General features: G+C 50.0%; 1 protein-coding gene across 8 annotated transcripts; it reads left to right on the plus strand.

Moving 5' to 3' along the window:
- Positions 1-22,636: 22,636 nt before the first annotated feature.
- LOC119275106 (protein TWIN LOV 1-like) lies at positions 22,637-26,830 on the plus strand. Of its 8 annotated transcripts, none has more exons than XR_005135498.1 (8): positions 22,637-23,430; positions 23,854-23,871; positions 24,617-24,824; positions 24,956-25,020; positions 25,692-25,810; positions 25,903-25,958; positions 26,150-26,229; positions 26,482-26,620. XR_005135498.1 is itself a non-coding variant. In XM_037555899.1 (8 exons), exons 1-7 carry the CDS (start codon positions 22,902-22,904, stop codon positions 26,166-26,168), a joined length of 1,014 nt encoding a protein of 337 aa, XP_037411796.1. In that variant the 5' UTR covers positions 22,638-22,901; the 3' UTR covers positions 26,169-26,208; positions 26,482-26,623. The 8 variants fall into 8 exon arrangements, 7 of the variants coding, with proteins under 7 accessions (XP_037411796.1, XP_037411790.1, XP_037411791.1 ...); XM_037555899.1 differs by having other exon boundaries at positions 22,638-23,430; positions 26,150-26,208; positions 26,482-26,623; XM_037555893.1 differs by having other exon boundaries at positions 22,653-23,430; positions 26,145-26,229; positions 26,482-26,830.
- The last annotated feature ends 13 nt before the right edge of the window (positions 26,831-26,843 follow it).

Below are 26,843 nucleotides of genomic sequence, written 5' to 3' on the forward strand. Positions count from 1 at the left end.
GTGAAGATGTGGCTTCGTCTTCATGATTTGCACTCCCACTCCTAGAGCAGCTCGTCTTTTCTCTCAAAAAAGAAGCACTCTGTATTTTTCGCCTCAGTCAAGGATAGGTGGATTGCTAAAACCAATGAACAATTCGAGCATATGAATGATTTTTTGTTTTGTTTTTGCCACTCTAGTTTTTTTCCATTCTCTTTATGCCACTCTAAAATTTGACATTACATTTTTTCCACTCTTAGCTTTTGCCAATGTGTCACAATTGCCATTCCGTGGCAAAAGCCAACAAAATCATTTCACTTTGTCACTCTTAGCTTTTGACAATGTATCACAATTGCCACTCCATTTTTTTGGTTTTGTCATAGAATGACAATTGTGACGTATTGTCAAAAGCTTAGAGTGGCAAAAGTGAAATTGCAAGAGCTAGAGTGAGAGCATCTACGGTCGGACTTGGCAAATACGGCCCCTCAAACGCTCGCGAACGCGACCAGGCACGCCCGCGGGTGCATCCGGACGGGCCCTCATATTTCCGTCCTCGCATCCACATATCTCAAATACGGACTCTCAAATCCATGCAAATACATGCACGTCAATCATACAAGACAATGTCGCACGTAAATAGAAAATATTGGTAGGAAGCATAGATAGCGTTTATATAAAATTTATTTGAAGTGCCAAACTCAAACATTGTCTCCTTGGTTGCCATCGTGGGTCCACATGTGCTCTGCAAGATCATTGAGTAGTTGCATATGCACTTGCTGATCTTGAAGATTCTGATGCATTTGCAGAAAGTTCATCAGTTGAGCTACATCTTGATCTTCGGGGATTTCAACTTGTTCTCTAGGTGCTTCGAAATCATGGGTTTGGGCTACACCATCACCCTCATCCTCGACAATCATATTGTGCAGAATAGCACAACATGTCATCAGCTGCCACAAAGTTTCTGATTCCCACATCATTGTAGCGCTCCATAAAATTCCCCAACAAGCTTGAAGCACACCAAATGCCCTCTCCACATCCTTCCTAACCGCTTCCTGCATTGTTGCAAAGTGGCTCTGTTTATTGCCACGTAGCTCGGATATGGTCTTCACAAATGCCGCCCACTGAGGATAGATACCATCGGTAAGATAGTATCCCATGTTGTACTCTCAGTCGATGACGGTGTAGTTGCACGGTGGTGATTCCTCATTGCAAAGCCTCCTGAACACCGGAGATCATTGAAGCACGTTGATGTCGTTGTGAGATCCCGGCATTCCAAAGAAAGCATGCCAAATCCATAAGTCATGTGATGCCACCGCTTCTAGTATGATGGTGGCCTCTCTGGTGTGACCTTGATACATTGCCCGCAAACCTTTGGGGCTGTTCTTCCATTGCCAATGCATACAATCAATTGATCAGAGCATTCCTGGAAATCCCCTTGCCTCTCCAATAGCCAACAACTTCTCCGTGTCCTTCACATTTGAATCTCTAAGATACTCAAGTCCAAACACCTCCACCATGGCGTGGGCAAACTTGATAGTAGTCTTCAAGCACGTGCTCTCCCCCATCCCGACCATCTCACCAACGACGTCTGCAGCAGTACCAAGTGCAAGCATCCCCAGAGAAGCCGTGCACTTCTGGTTGGGAGAGAAAAATAATTGTCCGCACCAATCCCTTCGAGCTTGAAGTAGTTGTCGTGTGCCTCCATTCCCTCCATAATGCGCCAAAACAATGGTTTCTGCATGCGAAAACAGCGACAAAACCATGGATCATCCGGGAAAGCAGGCTTGGGAACAAAGTAGTCCCTGTACAATAGCTTTGCTCCGGACACCCTATCTCGGTTGATCACTCTTATTCCTTTGATTGAGTCCTTGAAGTTAAGAATATGCTCCACTTGGCGGTCCATTTCCTCTTGCATGCTCCTGAGTATAATCATGTCCACTTCTTCATCTGAATCCGAGGAATCGAAGAACTCATCTTCAATCATTTGGTCAAGCTCTGTCGGTCCATACTCCCCGTCCGACGAAGCATCGGAATCCATCGTTTTCCCTAACAAAATTACTCCGGTCAGACAATGTGTCGAACACATAAAGTGCATGGCGAAGCCAGAGAAATGCAGGACGTACCGCGGTGGCGTGTGGACCGGAGACAACGTCCCCTGCGGCGAGGACGGGAGAGAGGACTACTCTGCCGAAGCTGCCGGTGCAAAGGCTAGGAACGGCTGCGGAGCACGCTCGGCGGCCGAGCAGCGAACCGAACGACACGGAGGAGGAAGAAGAGAGGAGAGAGCAAATGGATTTGGCAGCTCTTGAAGGTGGACTTGGTGCAATTTGGAGTGGGTCGAGCTGTCGGGTCCGACGTGGCGGGCGTGTCCGGGCACCCCCATATCCGCCCCATATTTGGGTTGGATATGAAGGGTGCTGGTCAGCCCGGGCGTTTGAGGACCGTTTGAGGGAACCCGTCTGGGTCAAAAAGTCATGACCGAAACAGTGACCGGGCGACCCGTGCAGACGTATGAAGCAGTTTGAGACGCTCGGCTGTAGATGCTCTGACATAAGAAAAATGGGCAACATCTAGAGTGGCAGAAACAAAAAATATCTATATAAAAGTGCCTTCCTCTTTGACTGCGCTCTTATTTCCCCAAATCGAGAATGAACAAAAACACGAGTCTTCAAGAATGTATTGCCCCGTCTCATATCGTAAGACATTTTTTTACACTAGTGTAGTGTCAGAAAACGTCTTACATTATAAGACGGAGGGAGTAGTTATTTCTTACATGATTGAGGGAGTCCCGGACTAGGGGGTGTCCGGATAGCCGAACTACCATCATCGGCCGGACTCCAAGACTATGAAGATACAAGATTGAAGACTTCGTCCCGTGTCCGTATGGGACTTTCCTTGGCGTGGAAGGCAAGCTTGGCGATACGGATATGTAGATCTCCTACCATTGTAACCGACTCTGTGTAACCCTAGCCCTCTCCGGTGTCTATATAAACCGGATGGCTTTAGTCCATAGGACGAACAACAATCATACCATAGGCTAGCTTCTAGGGTTTAGCCTCCTTGATCTCGTGGTAGATCTACTCTTGTAACCCACATCATCAATATTAATCAAGCAGGACGTAGGGTTTTACCTCCATCAAGAGGGCCAGAACCTGGGTAAAAACATCGTGTCCCTCGTCTCCTGTTACCATCCGCCTAGACGCACAGTTCGGGACCCCCTACCCGAGATCCGCCGGTTTTGACACCGACATTGGTGCTTTCATTGAGAGCCCCTCTGTGCCGTCGCGATCAGGAAGGATGCCTTCTCCCGTCTTTAAAGACGGCACCGTCGTCAAGAGAGCTTTGGCTGCCGGCCAAACTGTCCGGCTAGGTGGTTTTCCTATGACCGCATGTTCGGCCACCGCTCCGACGATGACCTCTCAGGTCATCAAAAGCGATCTTCACGTCAGCCCGAAATTCGCCGAGCAATTAGATCCGATTGAGCTCTCCTCTGTAAACGAGCTCTTGGATCGCATCGCCGCCCTGGGAGTCGCTACAGACTACGATCAGATTGGGCTTAAACCCGATCTAAGAGAGATTAACTCTCCTCAGGCCACCCACCACGTTGTCGTGGTAGAGGAACAATGCGGCAACCCTTCTTCTACGTTCAAAACCAACTATGTCCAGATTCCCGATCCCTCCAAGCCGGATTCCCGCGAAGGGACGGACGCTAATCAAATACTGAACTTAGAGTCAGGCATCGGACTAGATTCGTTGGAAAGCATCCAGCAAGTCAAGCTTCCAAATCCGGAAACTTCTTGGCCTTTGAGCCTCAGATCGGGCGGGGTTCCGAACTTGATTCCACCCGCCCACCCAAACACAAGCGATCTATCTCGAATACGGCAAGAGCCCGATGAAACAGTACATCATTACTGGGCCAGATTCCTCCTGGTTATGAACATGATAAAGGATTGCTGCGAAGAAAGCGCGATTTCAATTTTCTGCAACAATTGCACGAACAAGGGAATCATGAACGCCATAAGTCGTCGCGAAGTTACACGCTTCATCGACCTAGCGACTATCGTACAAAAATACTGTGCGGTAGAGAGTGCCAGGAACTCCGAAACTAGGTTTTGGGACAGTCCGGCCTTGACCACAACCCTGGTCCGAAGTAAAAGGGTGCGCCATACTCAAGCACCTGGGTTAAAAACCAAAAAGCAAAGACCCCCTAAAGGGCATGGAACCGTACTGGAGGGCTGGCTCAACGGACCCTGCAAAATCCACAGTACGGAGGGCGCCACTCCAACACACAGCCTTCGAGCATGTTGGATACTACGGCAGGTGGCCAAAAGTGGCGAAGGCTTTTTAGCCCCGGGCAAACAGCCCAGCAGTACCGGTACGGTATTAACAGTCTTCGAGACTTTCGCATCAAATAACATGCGAAAACGAACAATCCGCGGCCTCGCCGAAGTCTACCAAGTAGCAACAGCAAATCCATGGAGTGACACGGCTATCACCTTCAACGCCAGCGACGAACCTAAATTCCGAACAGCTAGAGCACCAGCCGTATTGGCCCTCAGTCCGATAGTGGACGGCTTCCGCCTTACCAAGGTACTCATGGATGGCGGCAGCGGATTAAACCTCATCTACGAGGAAACCCTTCAAAAAATGGATATTGACTAGAGCCACATCGAGCGAAGTAGCACAACCTTCAGAGGGATAATCCCTAGTCGAGAAGTTCGCTGCACAGGAAAAATCACACTAGACGTAGTGTTCGGCTCACCGGACAATTACAGGTCCGAGGAGGTCACGTTCCAAGTGGCCCCATTCGGCAGCGGATATCACGCTTTGTTAGGGCGAGAGGCATTCACAATCTTCCAAGCTATACACCACTACGGGTACATGAAGCTCAAAATGCCCGGACCCAATGGGATAATCACTCTTGCCAGGGATCCAGATACATCACTCCGCGCTGAAAATAAGACAGCCGCACTGGCCCTAGAGGCATTGTCCGAAGCCCTAGCGGCAGAGGAACAAATTACGCTGCGCTCCACGGTGGATAGGGACGATGTGATACTCGATAAGAGGTCCAAGTCCACCTCTTTTAAACCAGCAGACGAAATAGTCAAATTTCAGGTCCATCCAACGGACCCCACAAAGACGGCCTCCATTGGGGCACAATTAAGTCCTGATGTCGAAGCCGCACTACGAGAATTCCTTCGGGAAAATTGGGACATTTTTGCCTGGCACCCTTCAGACATGCCAGGAATCCCACGCAGGCTGGCAGATCACAGCCTAAACATCCTAAAAGGATTCAAGCCGGTCAAACAAGCTCTCCGGCGATTTTCTGAACCCAAAAGACAGGCAATGGGAGAAGAGCTAGCCAAACTCTTAGAAGCCGGATTCATCAGAGATATAAAACATCCGGACTGGCTAGCCAATCTAGTAATGGTACCAAAAAAGGACAAATCCTGACGCCTTTGCGTCGATTTTAAAGACCTTAACAAGTCATGTCCAAAGGACCCTTTCCCCCTCCCTCGCATCGACCAAATCATCGATGCTACCGCAGGGCACGATTCATTGTGCTTCCTCGACGCATACTCTGGATACCATCAAATCAAGATGGCGGAGAAAGACCAGGCCGCAGCGGCATTCATTACTCCAATGGGCCATTCTGCTTCAACACAATGCCCTTCGGACTCAAAAACGCCGACGCAACATATCAGCGCATGATTCAAACATGTCTGGCTACCTAGATAGGCAAAACAGTAGAGGCATACGTAGATGATGTGGTCGTCAAGACCAAACACGTCGAAACTCTAGTAGAAGACTTGAGGGTGACATTCGACAACCTCCGAGCATATGACATTAAGCTCAATCCGGAAAAATGCGTCTTCGGCGTACCAGCCGGAAAGCTCTTGGGCTTCATCGTATCCGGTAGAGGGATTGAAGCAAACCCGGCCAAAATCCGAGCTCTGTCACAATTGGATATTCCAAAAGACCTCAAGCAAATACAAAAACTAACCGGATGCGTAGCGGCCTTAAGTCGCTTCATCTCCCATTTGGGAGAAAAGGCTCTGCCCCTCTACCGCCTCCTCCGGTGCACCGAACATTTCGAATGGACGGATGCTGCCACAGCCGGACTCGAAGAAATAAAGGCCATACTGGCAACAAATCCGGTCCTGGTCGCGCCCAACCTGGGCGAACCTATGTTATTATATATCGCAGCAACACATCAAGTTGTCAGCGCGGTACTCGTCGTCGAGCGAGAGACAGAAGGGCACAGATTCCCTCTTCAAAAACCAGTGTACTATGTATCCACTGTTCTAACTCCATGCAAGTCCCGGTACCCACATTATCAAAAGATAGCATATGTGGTGTTCATGGCATCCCGGAAGCTGCGACACTACTTTCAAGAGTGTTCCATAACGGTGGCCTCCGAAGTACCTCTCAACGATATTATAAACAATCGCGACGCAACGGGCAGGATTGCAAAATGGGCTATCGAGCTCTTACCATTTGACATAACCTACAAACCACGGTGAGCTATAAAGTCGCAGGTTCTGGCCGACTTCGTCGCCGAATGGACCGAAGCCGAACTCCCTAAAGAGTACGGCGCATACTCCAATTGGATCATGCATTTCGACGGATCCAAAATGTTGGCTGGCTTGGGGGCTGGCGTCGACCTGACGTCCCCAACTGGAGACACAATCCAATACGTACTTCAAATAATGTACATAGACTCCAATAATGCAGCCGAATACGAGGCCCTTCTACATGGCCTCCGGATGGCAATCTCCATGGGCATTCAACGCCTAGAGGTGCGCGGGGATTCAAACCTCGCAATATCCCAAGTAAATGGAGACTTTGATGCCAAAGATCCAAAAATGGCAGCTTACCGCAACGCCGTCCTAAAAATGTCAGCTTGGTTCGAAGGACTCGAATTGCACCATGTAGCCCGGGATAATAACCAGGCAGCAGACGTGTTAGCATGCATCGGCGCAAAACGAGACGCCGTCCCTCCAAACATCTTCCTGGAACGGCTCTTCAAGCCATCCGTGTTATGGGAAGAGGAGTCCGGAAATAACAATCCGGAGCCAGCTGCATCACCGAACTCAGACCATTCTGACACAATCGGCGGCTCAGCCAACGAAATAACACCTTCAGCTCACGAAATTAATGGCAGTAATTGCCCCGTGGACAGAACCATTCCTAGCCTACTTAATTCGGCAGGAACTTCCCGAAGACCAAAATGAGGCCCGCTGCATAGTTCGGCGATCTAAAGCCTACAAGGTCCATGAGGGAGAACTTTATAAGAAAAGCACAACCGGAGTCCTTCAAAGGTGTATCTCCGAAGAGGAGGGGCGGAATCTCCTGGCTGAAATTCATGCCGGACTCGGCGGGCACCACGCTGCAGCCCGGGCACTCGTAGGCAAGGCCTTCCGTACAGGATTTTATTGGCCGACAGCCTGGGCAGATGCTCAGGACTTAGTCCAACGATGCGTCGGTTGCCAGCTCTTTGCTAATCAGAGCCACATGCCACCCACCGCCCTCAAAACTATACCCATTACCTGGCCGTTCGCGGTCTGGGGGCTTGACATGGTTGGACCCCTTAAAGGGGGAACCCACAAGCACAAATACTTATTGGTCATGGTGGACAAATTCACCAAATGGATTGAGGCCAAGCCGGTTAAAACGGCAGAATCCGGACCGGTGATAGACTTCCTATCCGGGGTAGTACACCGTTTTGGCGTCCCCCACAGCATCATCACTGATAACAGCACGAACTTCACTGCCGACGAGGTTAAACTCTGGTGCAAAAACATGGGCATCAAGCTCGATTACGCTTCAGTCTATCACCCCCAAACTAACGGTCAAGTCGAGCGAGCAAATGGTCTAATCATGACCGGCATCAAACCCAGACTAGTGCGGTCCCTCAAGGAATCTAACACGCACTGGGTAGAAGAGCTCGACTCCGTATTCTGGGGGCTGCGGACCACGCCAAACCGAACTACTGGATTCACACCATTTTTCATGGTGTATGGCGCAGAGGCAGTTCTGCCTTGCGATATAATTGATGACTCACCTCGTGTGCGCATGTACGAAGAAAGAGAAGCCGAGTTGGATCGGTAGGACAGTTTGGACGCCTTAGAGGAGGAGCGGGACGTGGCAAAGGCTCGTTCCGCATTCTATCAGCAGCAGGCTCGAAGATATCAAAGCAGAGAAGTACGGGCCAAAACTTACAATGTCGGTGAACTCGTTCTACGCCTGCCGGACAAGAAAAAGGACAAACTTAAGCCCAAGTGGGAAAGGTCCCTTCATCATCGACCAAGTCCTGACCGGCGGAGCATACCGTCTACGTAAAGCATCTGACAACCGAGTCAAGCCAAACCCATGGAACGCAGCCCGTCTCCGAAGATTCTACGCCTAAACACCGGACTCAGAGTTCATCTCACTCCCCCGTCCACCTTTTTATATTTTTTACTGTCTCTTGTCCCCCTCCTTCTTCCCACTTTTTTTTCTTTCAATACCTTTTATAGGCTGATTTGCGCTTTGTTCGCACACACTTGATGTGCTCCTAGCACTCATTATACCTGGGGGCTTCTTTACCAGAAGCTTATTAATATGGGCTTCACGCCCAATACATGTGTCATACTTCCGCATGTACCTTTTATTCACCATTATATGCATCGATATGACTTAAGTTTTGGCCAAGCTGGGTTGCCTGGCTCCTGTGCTTACCCCTACGTTCCCGATTGTTCGGCTAGGAGGTAAAGGGAGCACCTCTGCGATTGTTATTGCCGGGTCAGCCGGATGTGTACCTCAGACTGGGTGAAGCCGAAAGCTAGCGTTCTTAAGAGAATATTCGGTCGGTGACTTGAAAGATGATTTATTACTTACTTATTTATAAGCCCCCAGATGCTTTTTCTGCTATTTTCGCAGTCCGGCATTACACCTTAGGGCATGCCTCCCAGGGAAAGGAACCCTTAACGGAACTATTCTCCCTGGAAGATGTTTCTTACTAACCATGTAATATAACATAACTAGTTGGGCACTTGTATGATAAAGCAATTATGACCCCGACGCCTTGTCTCCATGCATGCCCCGGTTCTTTTATAACCGTAGGGGTATTCGGACACACTCCGGACTGTTGGGTCCCGAGATTGAAGCGAAACGGTCTGCAAAGACAAACGATCTACAATCCGGCTAGAAGGCATCTTACATGTCATTTCAAATTACATCGTCAAACCGACTGATTGTACTCCTCCTCAATCCTATATAATAGGCTGTCTAATTTACAGTCCTGTTGGGAATATTTCGCGGCCAGTTCTACTTGGCCATACATCAAGCTCACAGGGATCTCCTTCCCGTCAGGCCCCGCAGGTCCGACCTCGGCCATGTGGTTTGGGTCAGCCTTCGGGTAGCGCGTCTTCACCATGGCCCAGGCCTCCCTGGCGCCCTGATGGCAGGCCGATATCTTCCACAAACGAAGGCGTCGCCGTGCTCCCTGGAGCTTCTCAGCAAGCTCACCAAGGCCCTCGGGTAGGGAGACGGATGGCCATAAAGCCTGAACGACGCCACTCATCGCCTGCCGAACACGTCCGAACAATTGCACCAGCTCGGGAAGTTGGTCACCTATTAACCCAGGCATTTCCTCTGCAGGGCAACCTATGAGCACACCTAAAGACATATTTCTGTCAAACGACTTCCTCGCCGAATTCTTCTTTTCAAAGGAATTTGCTCAAGCACTTACTATAAATGCCGCGACGAAGTCGCTGATTCTCCTTCAAGGAGCCAGACAGTTGGGCCCGAACACCTTTCAGCTCTTCTCCTAGCTGGGTGTGGGCATCTTGGAGCTTGTTTCTCTCCTGCTGCACCTTCATAAGCACCCTCTCGCCAGCCTTTAGCTGACGCAGTAGCTGTTGCTTGTCCGGATCTAGTCTGGCGCCCTCTGCAATATTATTATTAGATTCATGCCGCACTTTGTTAATTAATTATCTTTTCAAAGTACGTCTTACCAGCGGGGGTCTCTGTGGCTCCCCCTGTGGTGGCCAGTGTGGCCTCAAGTTGGGCCTTGCACTCTTGGAGCTCCTGGGACAGATGGGTATTCTTCTCCGTAAGATCCTGCATAAAAATTGATCCTTAAATCAGTTATTTTAACCATTTTAAGTCTCGGGGGCTACTGGCATATATAACTATTAAAATTACTTACACGTATGTCTTTCACATACTGCTCCGTGGCTCTGGTTAACCCATCTTGAGCGGCACGGAGGTGCGCGTTTCCCGCATCAAAGGCATTTAACGCCTCCGGGGAGAAACGCGCGTCACGAGGAACTGTCCGGCGACGCCTGTGATTCATGGCGCTCTCCACCTCAGACCGGGTGGCGGACAGCCTGTCGGCATCCTCCGTCGGAGGAGCGTCCGACTCATGCCTTGTATTCGCCTCCCCTTCCGGGCCATGCGTTGGAGCATGGCTGGCGGAGGCTTGATTGGCCACCTCTCCGGACACTGTCCGGCGAGCACTCTTTCTGGAAAAGTTATGAGCATTAATATACCTCCTGGGAATCCTTCCCTTAAAAAATAGTGGTGCTCCATACCGTTGCGGCGACGTTTCAGTTCACATCGCACTCCTCTTCCGCCTGCTGGGCCGGACTGACCCTTGTTGGCCGGTCGCCGCGGGCTCGACTTCCTGCCGTAAAGGCGCTTCCTGTCGAACACCATTGGTGCACGGTGGTCAGAACTAAGCATTAAAGAAGTAACGGCGCCAGGACTTCGGTCGTACTCACCGGGGAAGCCGGACACAAACCGGGCTAGTCAGCCATAATGGCGACTAAAGCATTATCTATGCTGAGCTGGTGGTACACCCCGTTGATCAGTTCCACTGCTAAGTCCGGATCCTCTTCGGAGGCCGGATCAAGGGACCTTTCTGGGTCTTCGGGTTGTGGGGCTGGGCTTTTTATGCCCTCCACATCCCGATGCAGTTCCTGTGTCAAAATCATACAATAAGACAATTGCCTTTAAAGGCACGGTTCAGATATGCATGCGACCGCTTACCCAGCTCCGAGGGTTGTTCATGGAAAATCCGTTCAGAGGATTCGTGCGGAGGAAGTCCTCCTTCTCCCCCTTGTACAAGCCGGACAGGATCTTCACCAGATCGTCGGCCGAGCCAGGTCCCTTGCGGCCGTGACGGGTGGCGTCGTCGTCTCCGTTGAAGTCCCACATGGGGTGGCCCCTATATTGGAGCGGCTGCACCCCACGTATAATGCATGTGGCCATGACTCCGACCATGGTTAATCCGGAATGGGCTAGCAGCCGTATCCGGCCCATCAAGTAATGGACGCTACTATCATCTTCTCGTCGAGGGCTCCGTGGGCGCCAACTTAGGCATTTCTTCAGGGGAGCGTTGCTGAACTCCGGAAGGCCGATCCGGATTGGATCCGGCAGCGGAGCGTCCTCCATATAAAACCACTCCGAAGGCCAATCTTCGGACGTCTTCTTCGGGGTCGCGGACAGGTATCCGGTCCCGGCGATGCGCCATATTTCGGCTCCGCCCACTTGATATATCGACCCCTCGTGAGAGCGGGGTACGAGGCAAAACAGCCTCTTCCACAGCGCAAAATGGGGCTCAATGCCCAAGAACAGCTCACACAGAGCTACGAAGCCCGCGATGTGCAAAATGGAGGCAGGTGTAAGGTGATGAAGCTGGAGTCCGTAGAACTCCAGGAGCCCCCGGAGAAACGGATGTATAGGAAACCCGAGTCCACTTATTAAGTAGGAGATGAAGCACACCCACTCTCCTTTGGAGGGATTGGGGCGCTCTCCGCCTGCTTCCCACCTTTGTAGGTGGCCAGTCCGGCTCGAACCGGAACCATGAAGGCCGGGGGAAGATATCCCTCTGCTTGGAGCGTCACTAACTCGCTGTGCGAGACTGAGCATCTCCTCCAATCTCGTGGCTTAGGGCTGGGAGCGCGAGAAGAGGAGTCGCGTCGACTGTCCATGTTGGAATGGGTTTGGTGTCAGATGCGCCTCGATGAGTGCTTGCGGAAGGAGGATGATGTGATTTGGATCTGGATTCTCGCCTCTCTAATAGGCAGCTTATTTGCGCAGCTAGGGGGTAAAACATAAAATACCCTAGCTTTTCGCATTCGTGTGACGCGTGGAAGAAGACCATTATTGGACGCGGAAGCCAAGGAGCGCATCATTTATGAAGCAACCGGACACTATCCGGCAAACACATGGAGCATGAAGAAGAACCCGCCTTGCAAACGCCGAAGACAACATACGCGTCAGATTCGTCATTATTGAAGCCTGGTTCGGGGGCTACTGAGGGAGTCCCGGACTAGGGGGTGTCCGGATAGCCGAACTATCATCATCGGCCGGACTCCAAGACTATGAAGATACAAGATTGAAGACTTCGTCCCGTGTCCGGATGGGACTTTCCTTGGCGTGGGAGGCAAGCTTGGCGATACGGATATGTAGATCTCCTACCTTTGTAACCGACTCTGTGTAACCCTAGCCCTCTCCGGTGTCTATATAAACCGGATGGCCTTAGTCCATAGGACGAACAACAATCATACCATAGGCTAGCTTCTAGGGTTTAGCCTCCTTGATCTCGTGGTAGATCTACTCTTCTAACCCACATCATCAATATTAATCAAGCAGGACGTAGGGCTTTACCTCCATCAAGAGGGCCCGAACCTGGGTAAAAACATAGTGTCCCTCGTCTCCTGTTACCATCCGCCTAGACGCACAGTTCGGGACCCCCTACCCGAGATCCGCCGGTTTTGACACCGACATTGGTGCTTTCATTGAGAGTTCCTCTGTGTCATCACCGATAGGCTTGATGGCTTCTTCGATCATCAACGACGATGCAGTCCAGGGTGAGGCCTTCCTCCCCGGACAGATCTTCGTATTCAGCGGCTTCGCACTGCGGGCCAATTCGCTTGGCCAGCTGGAGCAGATCGAAGGCTATGCCCCTGGCCGTCAGGTCAGATTTGGAAATTTGAACTTCACGACTAACATCCGCCGGGACTTGATCCTCGACGGATTCGAGCCACAGCCGAGCGTGCCGTACTATCACGATGGGCATGATTTAGCTCTGCAGCCGGACAGTACCCTGGAGGCCGCACTCGAACCCGCTCCGATCTTCGACTCAGAGCTGGCTGCGCAGACCAAGGATGGATGGCTAGACACCGCCTCGGGGGCTGCAACCTCTACGGCGATAGAGCCGAACACCGATCTTGTCCCCCATGAAGCTCGTGACTCCGAGGTGCCGGACTCCTTGCCGGACTCCGGACCTCCTGCGCCCCCTCTAGTCGAATCCGATTGGGCGCCGATCATGGAGTTCACCGCGGCGGACATCTTTCAACACTCACCTTTTGGCGACATCTTGAGTTCGCTAAAGTACCTCTCATTATCAGGAGAGGCCTGGCCGGACTGCGTTCAGGACGGTTGGGGTGCGGACGACGAAGAAATTCAGAGCCCACCCACCACCCACTTGGTAGCCATTGTCGACGATCTAACCGACATGCTAGATTACGACTCTGAGGACATCGACGGTATGGACGACGATGCCGGAGACGACCAAGAACCAGCGCCCACCGGGCACTGGAAAGCCACCTCTTCATATGACATATACATGGTGGATATCCCAAAGGATGGGAACGGCGAAGGAATAGCGGAGGATGAGCCCTCCAAGAAACAGCCCAAGCGCCGGCGTCAGCGGCGCCGCTCTAAATCCCGCCATAGCAAGAATGAAGATTCCGGCACCGGAGACAATAATACACCGGATAGCGCCGAAGACAACCCACTCCAGCAAGATCCAGCACAGGAGGAGGGGGACGCCAGCCCTCATGAGAGAGCGGCCGAAGAAGAGGACAATATGCCTCCCTCCGGAGACGAGGCAAGCCTCGACGACGACGAATTCGTCGTGCCTGAGGATCCCGTCGAACAGGAGCGTTTCAAATGCAGGCTTATGGCCACGGCAAACAGCCTCAAGAAAAAGCAGCAGCAGCTTAGAGCTGATCAAGATCTGCTAGCCGACAGATGGACCGAAGTCCTCGCGGCCGAAGAGCATGAACTCGAATGCCCCTCCAAAAGCTACCCCAAACGTAAGCTGCTCCCCCGACTAGAGGTGGAGGCATATGATCCTGCTTCACCAGGAGACAATACGGCTGATCGACCACCCCGTGGTCGCGACAGAGAGGCCTCAAGGCCCTTCACTAGACCCGTACCCCGGCATCGCTCGAAAAGCACAAGGCCACAGGGGAACACTCCGGACCTGCGAGACATATTGGAGGATAAGGCAAGACAATCAAGATCGATCTATGGATCACGTGGGCGCCCCACGATACGTGACGATCACCGTCACCCCGGACACAGTAAGTCTGGCCGGGCCGAACACAACAGGCAAAGCTCTTTTGAGCTCCGTCGCGATATCGCCCAGTACAGAGGCGCCGCACACCCACTGTGCTTCACAGATGAGGTGATGGATCATCAAATCCCAGAAGGGTTTAAACCCGTCAATATTGAATCTTATGATGGCACAACAGACCCCGCGGTCTGGATCGAGGACTATCTCCTCCACATCCACATGGCCCGTGGAGACGATCTCCACGCCATCAAATATCTCCCACTCAAACTTAAAGGACCAGCCCGGCACTGGCTTAATAGCTTGCCAGCAGGGTCAATCGGGAGTTGGGAGGACCTGGAAGCCGCATTCCTCGATAACTTCCAAGGCACGTACGTGCGACCACCAGATGCAGATGACCTAAGCCACATAATTCAGCAGCCAGACGAATCGGCCAGACAATTCTGGACACGGTTCTTAACCAAGAAAAACCAAATCGTCGACTGTCCGGATGCCGAGGCCCTCGTGGCCTTCAAGCATAACATCCGCGACGAGTGGCTTGCCCGGCACCTGGGACAGGAAAAGCCGAAATCCATGGCAGCCCTTACATCACTCATGACCCGCTTCTGTGCGGGTGAGAACAGCTGGCTAGCACGCAGCAACAACCTCAACAAAAATTCTGGCAGTCCGGATATCAAGGACCGTAGTGGCAGGTCACGTCGCAACAAAAACAAACGCCGCATTAACGGCGATAACAGTGAGGATACGGCAGTCAATGCCGGATTCAGAGGCTCTAAACCCGGTCAACGGAAAAAGCCATTCGAAAGAACAACTCAGGGTTCGTCCAATTTGGACCGAATTCTCGACCGCTTGTGCCAGATACATGGCACCCCCAGCTAACCACACCAATAGGGACTGTTGGGTGTTCAAGCAGGCAGGCAAGTTAATTGCCGAAAACAGCGACAAGGGGCTACATAGCGACGACGAGGAAGAGATCCGACCGCCGAACAATAGAGGACAGAAGGGTTTCCCCCCATAGGTGCGGACGGTGAACATGATATATGCCACGCACACACCCAAAAGGGAGCGGAAGCGTGCACTAACAAGTCTCATGACCCGCTTTTGCGCGGGGTAAGACAGCTAGTTGGCTAGATGCAGCACCAGTGACCCGAGTACATCCGAAATCAGGGATGGAAATGGGAAATCACGACGCAAAAAAGATCAGCACCGGAACAAGGAGAATGGCCCAAATAGTACGGCGGTCAACGCCGGATTCAAAAGCTCTCGGCCGAACAACAAAACACTACCCTTAAAGGATAACAGTGACGAGCTATCCAACCTCAACAAGATTCTGGATAGACTGTGTCAAATACACGGTACCTCCGGGCAGCCTGCAAACCATACCCACAGAGATTGTTGGGTCTTCAAGCCGTCCGGCCGACTTAACGCCGAACACAAAGGGCTCGACACACCAAGTGAAAGTGACGAAACCCAAAAGCAGCGCTCCGGAAACCAAAAGACTTTCCCATTAGAAGTCAAAACAGTGAACTCACTTCACGTGATAACACGCAGCGCGGCCCCTGGTATACCAGGACACCGTCCGCAGATTGGGGATAGAACCCACCAAAATTCGCTATAGCAAGCACTTCCTTCAAAGGAGTGACGCCAGGCATTTTTAGCCAATTTTACAGGCTCTGTACCACTAGGGGTCGTGTTCGGTTCATCCGACAACCTCCGTCGCGAAAAGCTCACCCTCCATCGCCCCATTTAGCAGTAGCCCTTAAGCACTACTGGGGCATGCAGCTTTCGCCCGCTTTAATGCAATACCACATTACGCGTCTCTTACGCTTAAAAATGCCCGGTCCACGTGGCATATTCTTAAGACTCCAGGTGTCTCTCGACCATGGAGAATGTGCGGCTGCCTAGACAGCCACACATTATTCCGACCTTGCAGGTCAAAGCCCCTAAAAACAGGTCATTTAGACCTCGGACATGGTTAGACGAGTCCGGCGTAACTTAACAAGGGGCTTCCCAGCCGCATACCCCTTTTTTTAGGGGGCCGCGCGCATAAATGATGAAAGCTAATAAAGCTCAACTTTCTTCATCTTCCAAATTATACTTTATTTTGATACACTTTTTGCACGATATTTCTTAGAAACTAAGTCCTTCTCTTTTATAGATGAAGCACGTGCTACACCCGTCTAGGATACAGCACAACGGAGATACAGGCGCAGACGTGCAGTAGAGACCCGTTGCAAGGATTCTTTTCAGATTAAGACCCTGCGTAAACCTTTCTCACTGTCTCTTGTTGATAAACATCCCCCGGTTTCTTACCAGAGCCGAGGAGGAGGCTGGCATTTTGGCATCGGCCGCGTCAGAAGTTCCCGCCTGTACCTGGACACTAGGGGCTTAGGGCGTTTATTCTGCCCGATATCATAAAGACCGAACACCTCAGGGAGTGTTCGGTGTCTCGAGTTAGGCCTTATATGCATCAGCTCCGAATCATGTCTTTGGTCAAATGTTGGGTTTGCCCGGCTCCTGTGTTTTGCTGCCTTACGTTCCGTATCATCGACTAACGCGGCACCAGGAGAACTACTGCGATTGTGCCCCGGTTCGGCCGGGAGAGCACCTCAGTAGAGAAAGCCGAAAACTGACTGTCATGATATAGCGAGAGACTGGTCAACCACTCAATCGACCATTGGAATGTTTAGAATTCCTCTGCTTGGACGAAGGACCGCTTCCCGGTCAGGCACATACGCGCCCCAAGTTCGGAGAAGCGCGGTGCCATCAGGGGCTATATAGTAGCCCCACATTCGAGCTCCTATGGCTAAGTGAAAGTGATAAAGCATTATAGTCCGGTTGCCTAGTTTGCTATGCTATCACCTCCTTAAAAGGACCAAGACGTTGGATTAAGTGTGAAAAAGCGTTTTTCTTTTTGCAAACACCCCCGCACCATGTGCGTGGGGGCTGAAGCCAAAGACTGCCATCTTTCAGATTATACATACATATACGGCCGCACAGGAGATAGTTCAATACTTGAACACACAAGTATAAAAAGTCATTGCATTATAAACATGATCTTACAAATCATACATGTCATTCAAACATAACATCTTTTCAGCACTGCGACTCTATTATACGAGCGCCCTGCAGGACTTCCTCAAAGTAATGCTCGGTGGGGAATCGGCTTTTGTCCGAACCCCGGGATGCAACAGCGGTGGCATCCATCTCCGCCCAGTATGTTTTTCCACGGGCGAGAGCCATCCGCGCACCTTCTATGCATGCCGACTGCTTCATCGCCTTAATATGCGGCACTGCCCCAAGGAATTGCTGCAACAAGCCAAAATAACTCTTCGGCTTGGGCCTTTTCGGCCATAGATGAGTTACCACATCCGTCATGGTCAGTCCGGACAATCTATTCAGCTCAGCCCACTCAACCAGCCGATCACTCAACGGAAGTGGACGCTCCGGACTATGGAATTGAGACCAGAAAAGCTCTTCCATCTCATGATCCTCCTGGCTTCGAAAGTGCACGATTGCGTCAGCCACACTCGTCGCCAAGTCCAGATAAGGATCCTCCGCACCGTACAATCGGCCCAGCTGAGCATACTTCGGATCCATGAACTTCCTACGCAGCATAAATGGCTTTCCAGCCACAATGTCTCCGACCTGACGCAGTTCCTCCTTCATAGCCCGCATCGCACTACGGGCATCCTTGTCCTCGGCATCGGCCTTCTTCAGGTCCTCTCGCTCCGCTCGGCGTTCTCCTTCAAGAACTTCCAGGCGGTCGGTAGCAACTCTTAATTTCATGGCCATTCCAGCCATCTCCTCCCTGCTTCGGCAGTGAGCAGCCTTCTCGGCTTCTAGCCCTTCCGCTGCCTTCAAGGCAGCCGCCTCGCTTTTTCTGGCTTGCTCCTTGGCCCGAGCAAGTTCTGCTCGAAGGTCCTCCACAGCAGCAGCACCATCTGCATCTAAGCATACAATTTGTAAGGAACGGGCGTCAGCTCCCTTACTAACCAACCGCGGGGCAACCACGTACCTTGTGACTCATCAAGTCGTCTATTGACCAGCGAGATGTCCGCATCTGCAGCGTCGAGTTGCTTCTTCAGCTCGGCAAATCCATCAGTCCGGCTGGCCACCGAACATTCCGCGACCTGCATGGGAAAGGCGACAGTTAATAACCGAGATTACAATCCTAGGCACGCTGTCGTTTTCGACAGCATACCAAGTCTCGAGGGCTACTATCTATACAGGGCGCACTTCATGTGCAAAACTGTCAACAGGTATGTCATTTTTTGCGTACCTCAAATCCCGTCAGTAAACTTCCGACGGCCTCATACAACCCGGTTTCGGCAGACGAGATCCTCTCAATCACATCACCCATTAATGTGCGGTGATCTTCTGACATGGACGCCCTCTTAAGCAAATCATGCAGCTCCACCGGCCGTACTCCAATGGGCGCCGAACTCTCCGGTCCCGCCGGATTCGGGGAGACCCTCCGCGACGACACCTCAGGGTCGTCCGCCCCGCATGATGGGGCGGCAGTTGAAGGCGTTTCGCTTTCCATCATCTCTGGACGAAGGTCTCCCGAAGATGAGCTGTGCTGAGATGGGCTGGGATCCAAACGACAAGGTAAAAACTTCATTACCTTTAGACATTAAGCAGGGGTGTCTGATAATTATAAAATCCCCCTTTTCACTTACGGCTCGTTAGAGGGCTGATTCCTCCGAGGAGACAGTACAGCCGGGGCGCTTTCTGGCGCAGGACCTTCCGGTACAGATTTCTTTCCCCGCTTTGAGGCCTTGGCCTCCGGGTCTTCGGAAGCGTTCCTCTTCTCCCCCTGGAAGGAGGGACTCTCGATTCCTCCCTTACTAAACGCCTCCTTGGCAGAGGTGACAGTTTCCCCGTGCCCCCCTTCGCCCTCATTCGAAGGTGCAACCTCCAACATTTTGATTAACACGGGATCCTGCGTGGTCTCAGGGAGGGGGGTCGGACACCGTATCAGTTTTGCTTGCGCTATCCACTCCTGTCCAGGGATAGCTGGTTAAAAGGCAAGCTCACGATAAATAAATGGATGGTGTGTCCGGACACAGGGCTACTTACTTGAGTATCCGGGCGATTACAGCTTAGGCCAGCGTCCTCGGTCAATTCCGGATGCGTCTCTTGCGATCCGAAGAACAGTTTATACATCTCCATGGGAGTCAAACCCATGAAGTGTTGAAGAGCTCGCGGCCCCTCCGGATTAAATTCCCACAGGCGGAGGGGGCGACGTTTGCAGGGAAGTAGGCGCCGGATCAACATGACCTGCACCTCTGCGACCGGATTGATCTCCCTTTCTTGGAGACCTCGAATCCGGTCCTGCAACAGGGGGACGTCTTTGGGCGGCCCCCAGTCACGCCCCTTGTTGACCCATGACGTCAGCTGCTGTGGAGGGCCCGAGCGAAAGACGGGCGGCGGCTTCTGCCTGCTGCCCCGGGGAGCGGTGATATAAGACCACTCCTGTTGCCACAAGCCGAGCTCCTCTTGGAAAGAGCCCTTGGGCCATGGAGCTTCGGCCCTCTTGCTTATAACCGCCCCGCCGCACTCTGCCTGACGCCCCTCGATCATCTTCGGCTCCATGTTGAAGGTTTTGAGCCATAAGCCGAAGTGAGGGGTAGTACGGAGGAAGTCTTCACAGACGACAATGAATGATGAGATATGGAGGATGGACTCCGGAGCCAGGTCGTGGAATTCCAGCCCATAGTAAAACATGAGCCCCCTCATGAAGGGATCCGTCGGGAAGCCTAAACCCCGACGGAAGTGAGACGTGAACACGACGATCTCGCCAGGCTCGGGAGTTGGGATAACTTGCCCTCGGGCAGGCAGCCTATGCGAAATCTCGTAGGTTAGATACCTGGCATCTCTCAGCTTTAGCACGTCCTCCTCCGTGACGGAGGAGGGCATCCACCGGCCTCGTAGATCAGGACCGGACATTGTCGAGGATCGAAGGTACCTGAATTCGGAGCCCTGGGTGTTGGAACTCAGGGAGAGGGGCGGATTCGATAGAGGATTGAATAAAAAGAACGGGCCTTGGTCTCATTATAAAGAGGAAGAATACCAAGAGCCGTCCCCGTGACCGTTTGGAACCCGCCTTCGATGGAGGGGGCGTGGCAACGAGCGCGGTTGGGTTACCCACGTCCGTATTAATGGGAATCCCGGAATAAGGGGAACACTATCTCTGCTTCGACAAGACGTGCCAAGGAAATCGCCTCGCTAAACACGCTGAGGTGGAACAATAAAAACAATTCGAGTAAAGGCTTGGAAGTGGTGTGACGTCACGCCACAGAATACGTCAGCAGATTGATCTTGTGTAATATTATTCTCTCTATGGTGGTATGTGGAATTTATTTTTGCAGAGCCGGACACTATCCTGGTGTTCACGATCTTCTATAAATTATTCGGAGGAGGAACCCGCCTTGCAATGCCGAAGACAATATGCGCGCCGGACTCGTCGTCATTGAAGCCTGGTTCAGGGGCTACTGAGGGAGTCCCGGACTAGTGGGTGTCCGGATAGCCGAACTACCATCATCGACCGGACTCCAAGACTATGAAGATACAAGATTGAAGACTTCGTCCCGTGTCCGGATGGGACTTTCCTTGGCGTGGAAGGCAAGCTTGGCGATACGGATATGTAGATCTCCTACCATTGTAACCGACTCTGTGTAACCCTAGCCTTCTCTGGTGTCTATATAAACCGGATGGCTTTAGTCCATAGGACGAACAACAATCATACCATAGGCTAGCTTCTAGGGTTTAGCCTCCTTGATCTCGTGGTAGATCTACTCTTGTAACTCATATCATCAATATTAATCAAGCAGGACGTAGGGTTTTACCTCCATCAAGAGGTCCCGAACCTGGGTAAAAATATCGTGTCCCTCGTCTCCTGTTACCATCCGCCTAGACGCACAGTTCAGGACCCCTTACCCGAGATCCGCCGGTTTTGACACCGACAATGATCATCATCACCAAAATCAAGAAGGGGACATTGTGTAGCATATCGGGCACAATACACTCAAGTTCTAAACTCTCTAATAAAATAATGGAAAAATATATATTATATTGTATAAAAAAATGTTAAATAACAACAAATAGAGAGGCAACTAGATGTCGATGGTGGGAAGAGCCACGATACAAGGCCCTATTTTTCTAGTCGGCACTCATTTTTGAACTAGGATGGATTTGGTACTCCTCCGTTCCCAAAATATAAGCCATATTTTTTTCTTCTAAATCAAAGCTTTTGAAGTTTGACTAAATTTATATTATATACAAAAATATCAATATCCATGAAACTAAACCAATAACCTCTCTTTTCAGTTTATAATTATATGTCACAAGAATATGTTACTCCCTCTTATCCAAATTAATTGTCACAGCTCTAGTACAACTTTGGTACTACAATTAATTTGGATCCGAGGGAGTATTAGATTCATGTTCAAGAGAAGCTTTCAATGGTATATTGTCGTACTCATATTTTACCGATCAAATTAGTCAGCAAACATTTTATTAAAATATGTGTGAGACCTGTAAACAACATAGCGGCGGCATCAATAGATATACTATTACAAATATCTTATTGGTTTAGTTTAGATGTGTGTGAGACCTATAAACCTTTTATTAATCAAATTAATGAGCAAACCTTAGATAGGACTTCACTACAAATTTGATGTAAGCTTTTTTATCATGGCAAAATGAGCATTTTTTAAGACAAATTACGTTCGCCGAGGATGACAAATTCAGTTAACGAGCATGGCACATTCACCCTAGATTATTTTTTTGCCAAGAAATTGTCATGCTTGCTAACTAAATTTGCGATCACTGCACCAATATGAATTGCCCTAAAAAACACCAGATTTGCCATTCCAAAAAATCCGCGTCAGGTTTTTAGCTTTTCTGTAGATATATTATTAAATATATTTTCATAGTGCATTTGTTGGCTGGGGGATATGGGTAATATAGATACTATTAATTATTTTTATAAACTTGTTCAGGCTTAAATTTTTTGACTAGACTAGAGACAAAAGCAAAAATCCAACTAGATCAAATTAACGTAAACTTGTTTATTAAATAAACCCCAAAATAGTATGAGTAGAGTTTATATTTAGGGACGGAGGCACGCACGGGCTGTAGCCCTGCGGCTGACACCGGCAAAGAGCCAGGCGCGGACGGATCGCCACGCCCGCGTTATCCATCCTGGCCCCGCCGCCCATCAATCATTGCATTGCACATCCGCGAAGCTGCTGCGCCCGCGCGCACTCCTCTCCCTCGTACCCGCTCTCCCCACACAAAGCTCTCGCATCGCGTCGGCATCGCTATCGCATCACAGTCAGCGCGCCCAGCCTCACACGCCCGTGGCATTCGCGACCGGCCGACGAGACGGAGCTCCAGCCTCCAGCCTCCCCCGAGCAGAGCCGAAAACGCCAAACAGACCACACGATTTTACAACCCTGCCCCGCGCGGCCCCCCTCCACCCGCGCAGATCTTTTCTCCTCCTCCCCGCGCCCCGCGCCGATCACGCCACCGATCCGGCGCGTCCTTCCCTCACTTTCCAGCGGGGGCGATGGAAGGGGAGGAGCGGCGGCTGGCGGCGTCGCTCACGGCGCGGTACTCGGAGTGGGTGCTGGAGGAGCTGGACGAGCTGCGGGGGAGCTTCCTGCTCACGGACCCGGCCATGCCGGGCCACCCCATCGTCTACGCCTCCCGGGGCCTCGCGTCGCTCACGGGCTACCCGCGCCGCGAGCTGCTCGGCCGCAACGCGCGCCTCTTCCAGGGCGCCGCCACCGACCGCGCCGCCGTCTCCGGCGTCCGCGAGGCCGTGCGCACCCAGCGCGCCCACCAGGTCGCCATCCTCAACTACCGCCGCGACGGCTCGCCCCACTGGGTGCTGCTCCACCTCGCGCCCGTCTTCCACGCCGCCGACGGCCGGGTGCTCCACTTCCTCGCCGTCCAGGTGCCCATCGCCGCCGCGCCGCGCCGTCACCCGGGCCGGCCCGCGGCGTTCGCGGCGTGCCGGGAGGAGGCCAGGGGGGAGGAGGAGCTGCCTTGCGCCAGCCACGTAGGGGAGGTGTTTGTGGATATCGATAAGAGAGGTCAGTTCGATTGGACGTGTTCATGTGTTACCATCACTAGTACAGTGATCATTTGGGAGTAATAAATTGCACGATAACAAGCACACTGATCAGTGACCAACCATTAATTGCCCGTGAGATCATTTACACTACCCCGTGCCTCACTGCTCTACCGTGCCTTTATATGAAATGTATGCTGTAAACACGATATCTATACAATTGGCCATCAACATGGCCTTATTTGCTATAATTTCTTACTATATTCATGGTATGGTAATTACAGTTGCGTTGGTTGTCTTATTCTGAAGTATGGATAGCCAAATAGGTACTAGGTGATAATATAAGAGTGCTCAGTATATGGCCTTTTTTGAGTTGCTAGTTCCTTCTTGGTTCCAAGTTTGACAATAATGGTTACACTAGTCTTGTTTCTTTTACCATTTCCAGGTATGGAGACAAGAAGAAGTAGGTAAAAGTTCTTGTTTGAGTTGATAAATTTTTCGTTTCAACGCTGTATATATGATGCTTTGTTTTGAGAAACTGAATAGACTGTATTTGTTGTTAAATTGGTGTTGACAGAAACATCCGTTTTTGCTTACAGGATAGAGAAGTTCACACATTAATAGGACAAAAGAAAAAGAGATCCATCCTGCTTTTGTAGGTCCAGATTAACGATGGGGCAGACTAAGGCCCTGCTTGGATTGAGTGTAAAATTAGTGTGATCCCTGGTATTTTAGCTCAAGTTTGAACTAAATACCGGGCAGCACACAAAGTTTACATGCAATCCAAACAGGGCATAACCCTATGCATACTAGAGTTGCTATATATGTGTAAGAAATAAAACTTCTTTCAATGATAAGAATCTGAATCGTACTATAAATAAATCTCTTCGAAATATATGCATGTGTTCTGTAGTATTTAGCGGTGCAACTGTGTCGGAAATTCAGCTAGCTCTCTTAATGAAGATTCAGTTTAGGCAGCGAAACAACACAACTTAAAACTAGCCTGAGTTTCCATTCTTATATATTAATACTGTCAGGTTAGTTCAGTGATGAGTCCAGTCTTGCAGAATATGGTGCCTTCTGCCAATTTGGATGTGTGGTTTACATTTGACCTGGCATTTTCACATTATGTTTTTCTCCCCACAAAATTAAACAGTAGTACTGGAAGCAGAAGTTCTAAATATGTTGTTGCTAGCTTGCTGTTGCAGGGCTGGAGGCTGAGGAACCACGTATAGCTAGCGTCTGTGACAAAGAGATGGCTCTAAGCACAGCAAACAAAATCTTCTCTACGCTGAACCGCTATAGCAAACTAACTGGTTTGGTGGTTTGTGAGAGGAGATGTGATTCTGTTGGTATCCCAGCACTCAGCTCTTCGCTAAATCTCTCTCTCGGTAGAATCAAACAGAGCTTTGTATTGTGAGTTATTTGCATATTCTTCGTTTGTTTAATTGTTTTGGCTTAATTCTGTTGTGTACATAGTTTTGTTTATGTTGTTCATGCCTGGTTTATTTATTTACTAAATGCACTTTGATTTTCGATTTTAACAGAACTGACCGCCATTTGCCTGACATGCCGATAGTCTATGCTAGTGATGCCTTTCTATCATTAACAGGTACATATTCCTTTATTATTCTAATACCAGAGTATGTGTTCTATGAACTTCTATAAAGTAATCCATTGATTGTAATAAGGGGAATGTATGATGTGCAACTGTTTATGATCAGTATTATTTCCGCATTTCAACAGTTTGATGCCTCTTTGCTCGAGTGACTGAAACTTTTCTATGATCTAGGGATAGTGGGACATTGTGTTTTTTGGCATGTTTGTTGGGATGTTCTCCTATGAAATGCATATATTAGTTCAAGTGCAACAGGCTGAATTTCCACATGTTCTTGAGTTAATGTGGGCATGATTGATGGCTAGCATTTGTAATTACCTTCTAACATTATTTTAGAAATGCAAGGAAAACCTCTTCCTGACATACGAGAAACATATATAGCTCCTTGCAACATGCTGAATCATGGTGGGTTCTTGAGTTAAGCTGGGCAGGGTTGATGGGTTGGATTTGCAACTACCGTCTAAAATGATGATTAACAATGCAAGGTGGTGCCATCAGGATGGCATGACATCAATTCATGGTTTTCATGGTGTTTACATATTGGTATGAGTAGGAAAGTTTGAAGTCAAGAGTATGATTAGAAAGATCTAATAATTAAATCTCTTTGCTAAAACATACTGATAATGTGGGCACAGATTAACTTTGAAAAGCTTGTTTGTATGCAGGCAAAGATTTCTGCTGTTCTAATCATCTTACTTATCCAGGTTACTCAAGAGAAGAAATATTGGGCTGTAACTGCAGATTTTTAAACGGTCCAGGTACTAGTGCGGAGGTTTTAGAGGAGGTGCGGACCAGTATTTCCTAGCTTGTTTGATTGCAATTTTCCTTATCAAATATGCTCACTTATCAAATTCCTATTTGAAATTGAATGCACAGATAAATCAACATATCTGTCTTGAGGAGGCTTGCACAGTGCATTTGCTTAATTACAGGTGCGCATTCGCACAATATCTTAAGTTAGTACTCCCTCCGTCCCAAAATAAGTGACTCAAACTTGTACTAACTTTGTAAAGTTAGAACAAGTTTGAGTCACTTATTTTGGGACGGACGGAGTAGTTATCAGGTTCGGATTACGTAAACAACTTGACAGAACTCTTAATTGTTATGCTTTCTATCAGGAAAGATGGAAGTACATTCCGTGATCTGCTACATGTGTCTCCCATCCGAAATTCATCGGGCAAGGTTGGCTTACATCCTTTTCAGGTCTTTCCTGGAAGTCACTGTGCTTCTGATGCATCTGCCTTGCTTTTCTAGTAACGCTGAAACTGAATACTAAATGCAACAAAAGTACTTCTGTAGCAAGCCTATATTATCTGCTTCGTGTTCTTCTAACCTTTCAAGTGGAACATATTCACAAACTAGGGGATTCTTGTTCTTTTGAGATTAAGTTGGATGGGTTCGAAATGTACCAGTCTGATTTGGAAAAAAGTTGGACTAAATTATCACATTGTGCAGGTCGCGTTTCATGTGTGGGTTCACCTTGACGAGAGCGCGAAGCATGATTTTAGTGGGTTGACCCCTGAGGTATGGCAGCTCGGTGCTGTTGGTGCTGTAAGAGTTGCAGTTAGAAGCCTGTCTGCGTCAGGTAGCCTGTTGAGACCGTCCCAATAGCGTTTTTCCGGTTTCTTTCTGATTTTGTGTCACGTTGACTTGCCAACGTTTGTATGTAAAGTAACTGCTTAGTGAAAGAGATTATAGTGCATATCACGGGAAAATGGAGGGTAAATACATGAAGGTGTTGTGAATTTTGTAACTACGCAAAATGAAGGAAAATTGATTGGGGGTGGGGGTGGTAATAGTTCAATAGCTCTTTTTTT

The sequence above is a fragment of the Triticum dicoccoides genome, chromosome 3B (genome assembly GCF_002162155.2).
Source record: "Triticum dicoccoides isolate Atlit2015 ecotype Zavitan chromosome 3B, WEW_v2.0, whole genome shotgun sequence".
Lineage (NCBI taxonomy): Eukaryota > Viridiplantae > Streptophyta > Magnoliopsida > Poales > Poaceae > Triticum > Triticum dicoccoides.

Excerpts from the sequence above, each read along its gene's own strand:
- LOC119275106 (XM_037555893.1), top strand. The coding sequence starts at position 22,902 with ATGGAAGGGGAGGAGCGGCGGCTGGCGGCGTCGCTCACGGCGCGGTAC. Across the intron at positions 25,811-25,902 it reads GTGCGGAGGTTTTAGAGGAG|ATAAATCAACATATCTGTCT; the intron begins GTGCGGACCAGT and ends TTGAATGCACAG. Across the intron at positions 25,959-26,144 it reads GTGCATTTGCTTAATTACAG|GAAAGATGGAAGTACATTCC; the intron begins GTGCGCATTCGC and ends GCTTTCTATCAG.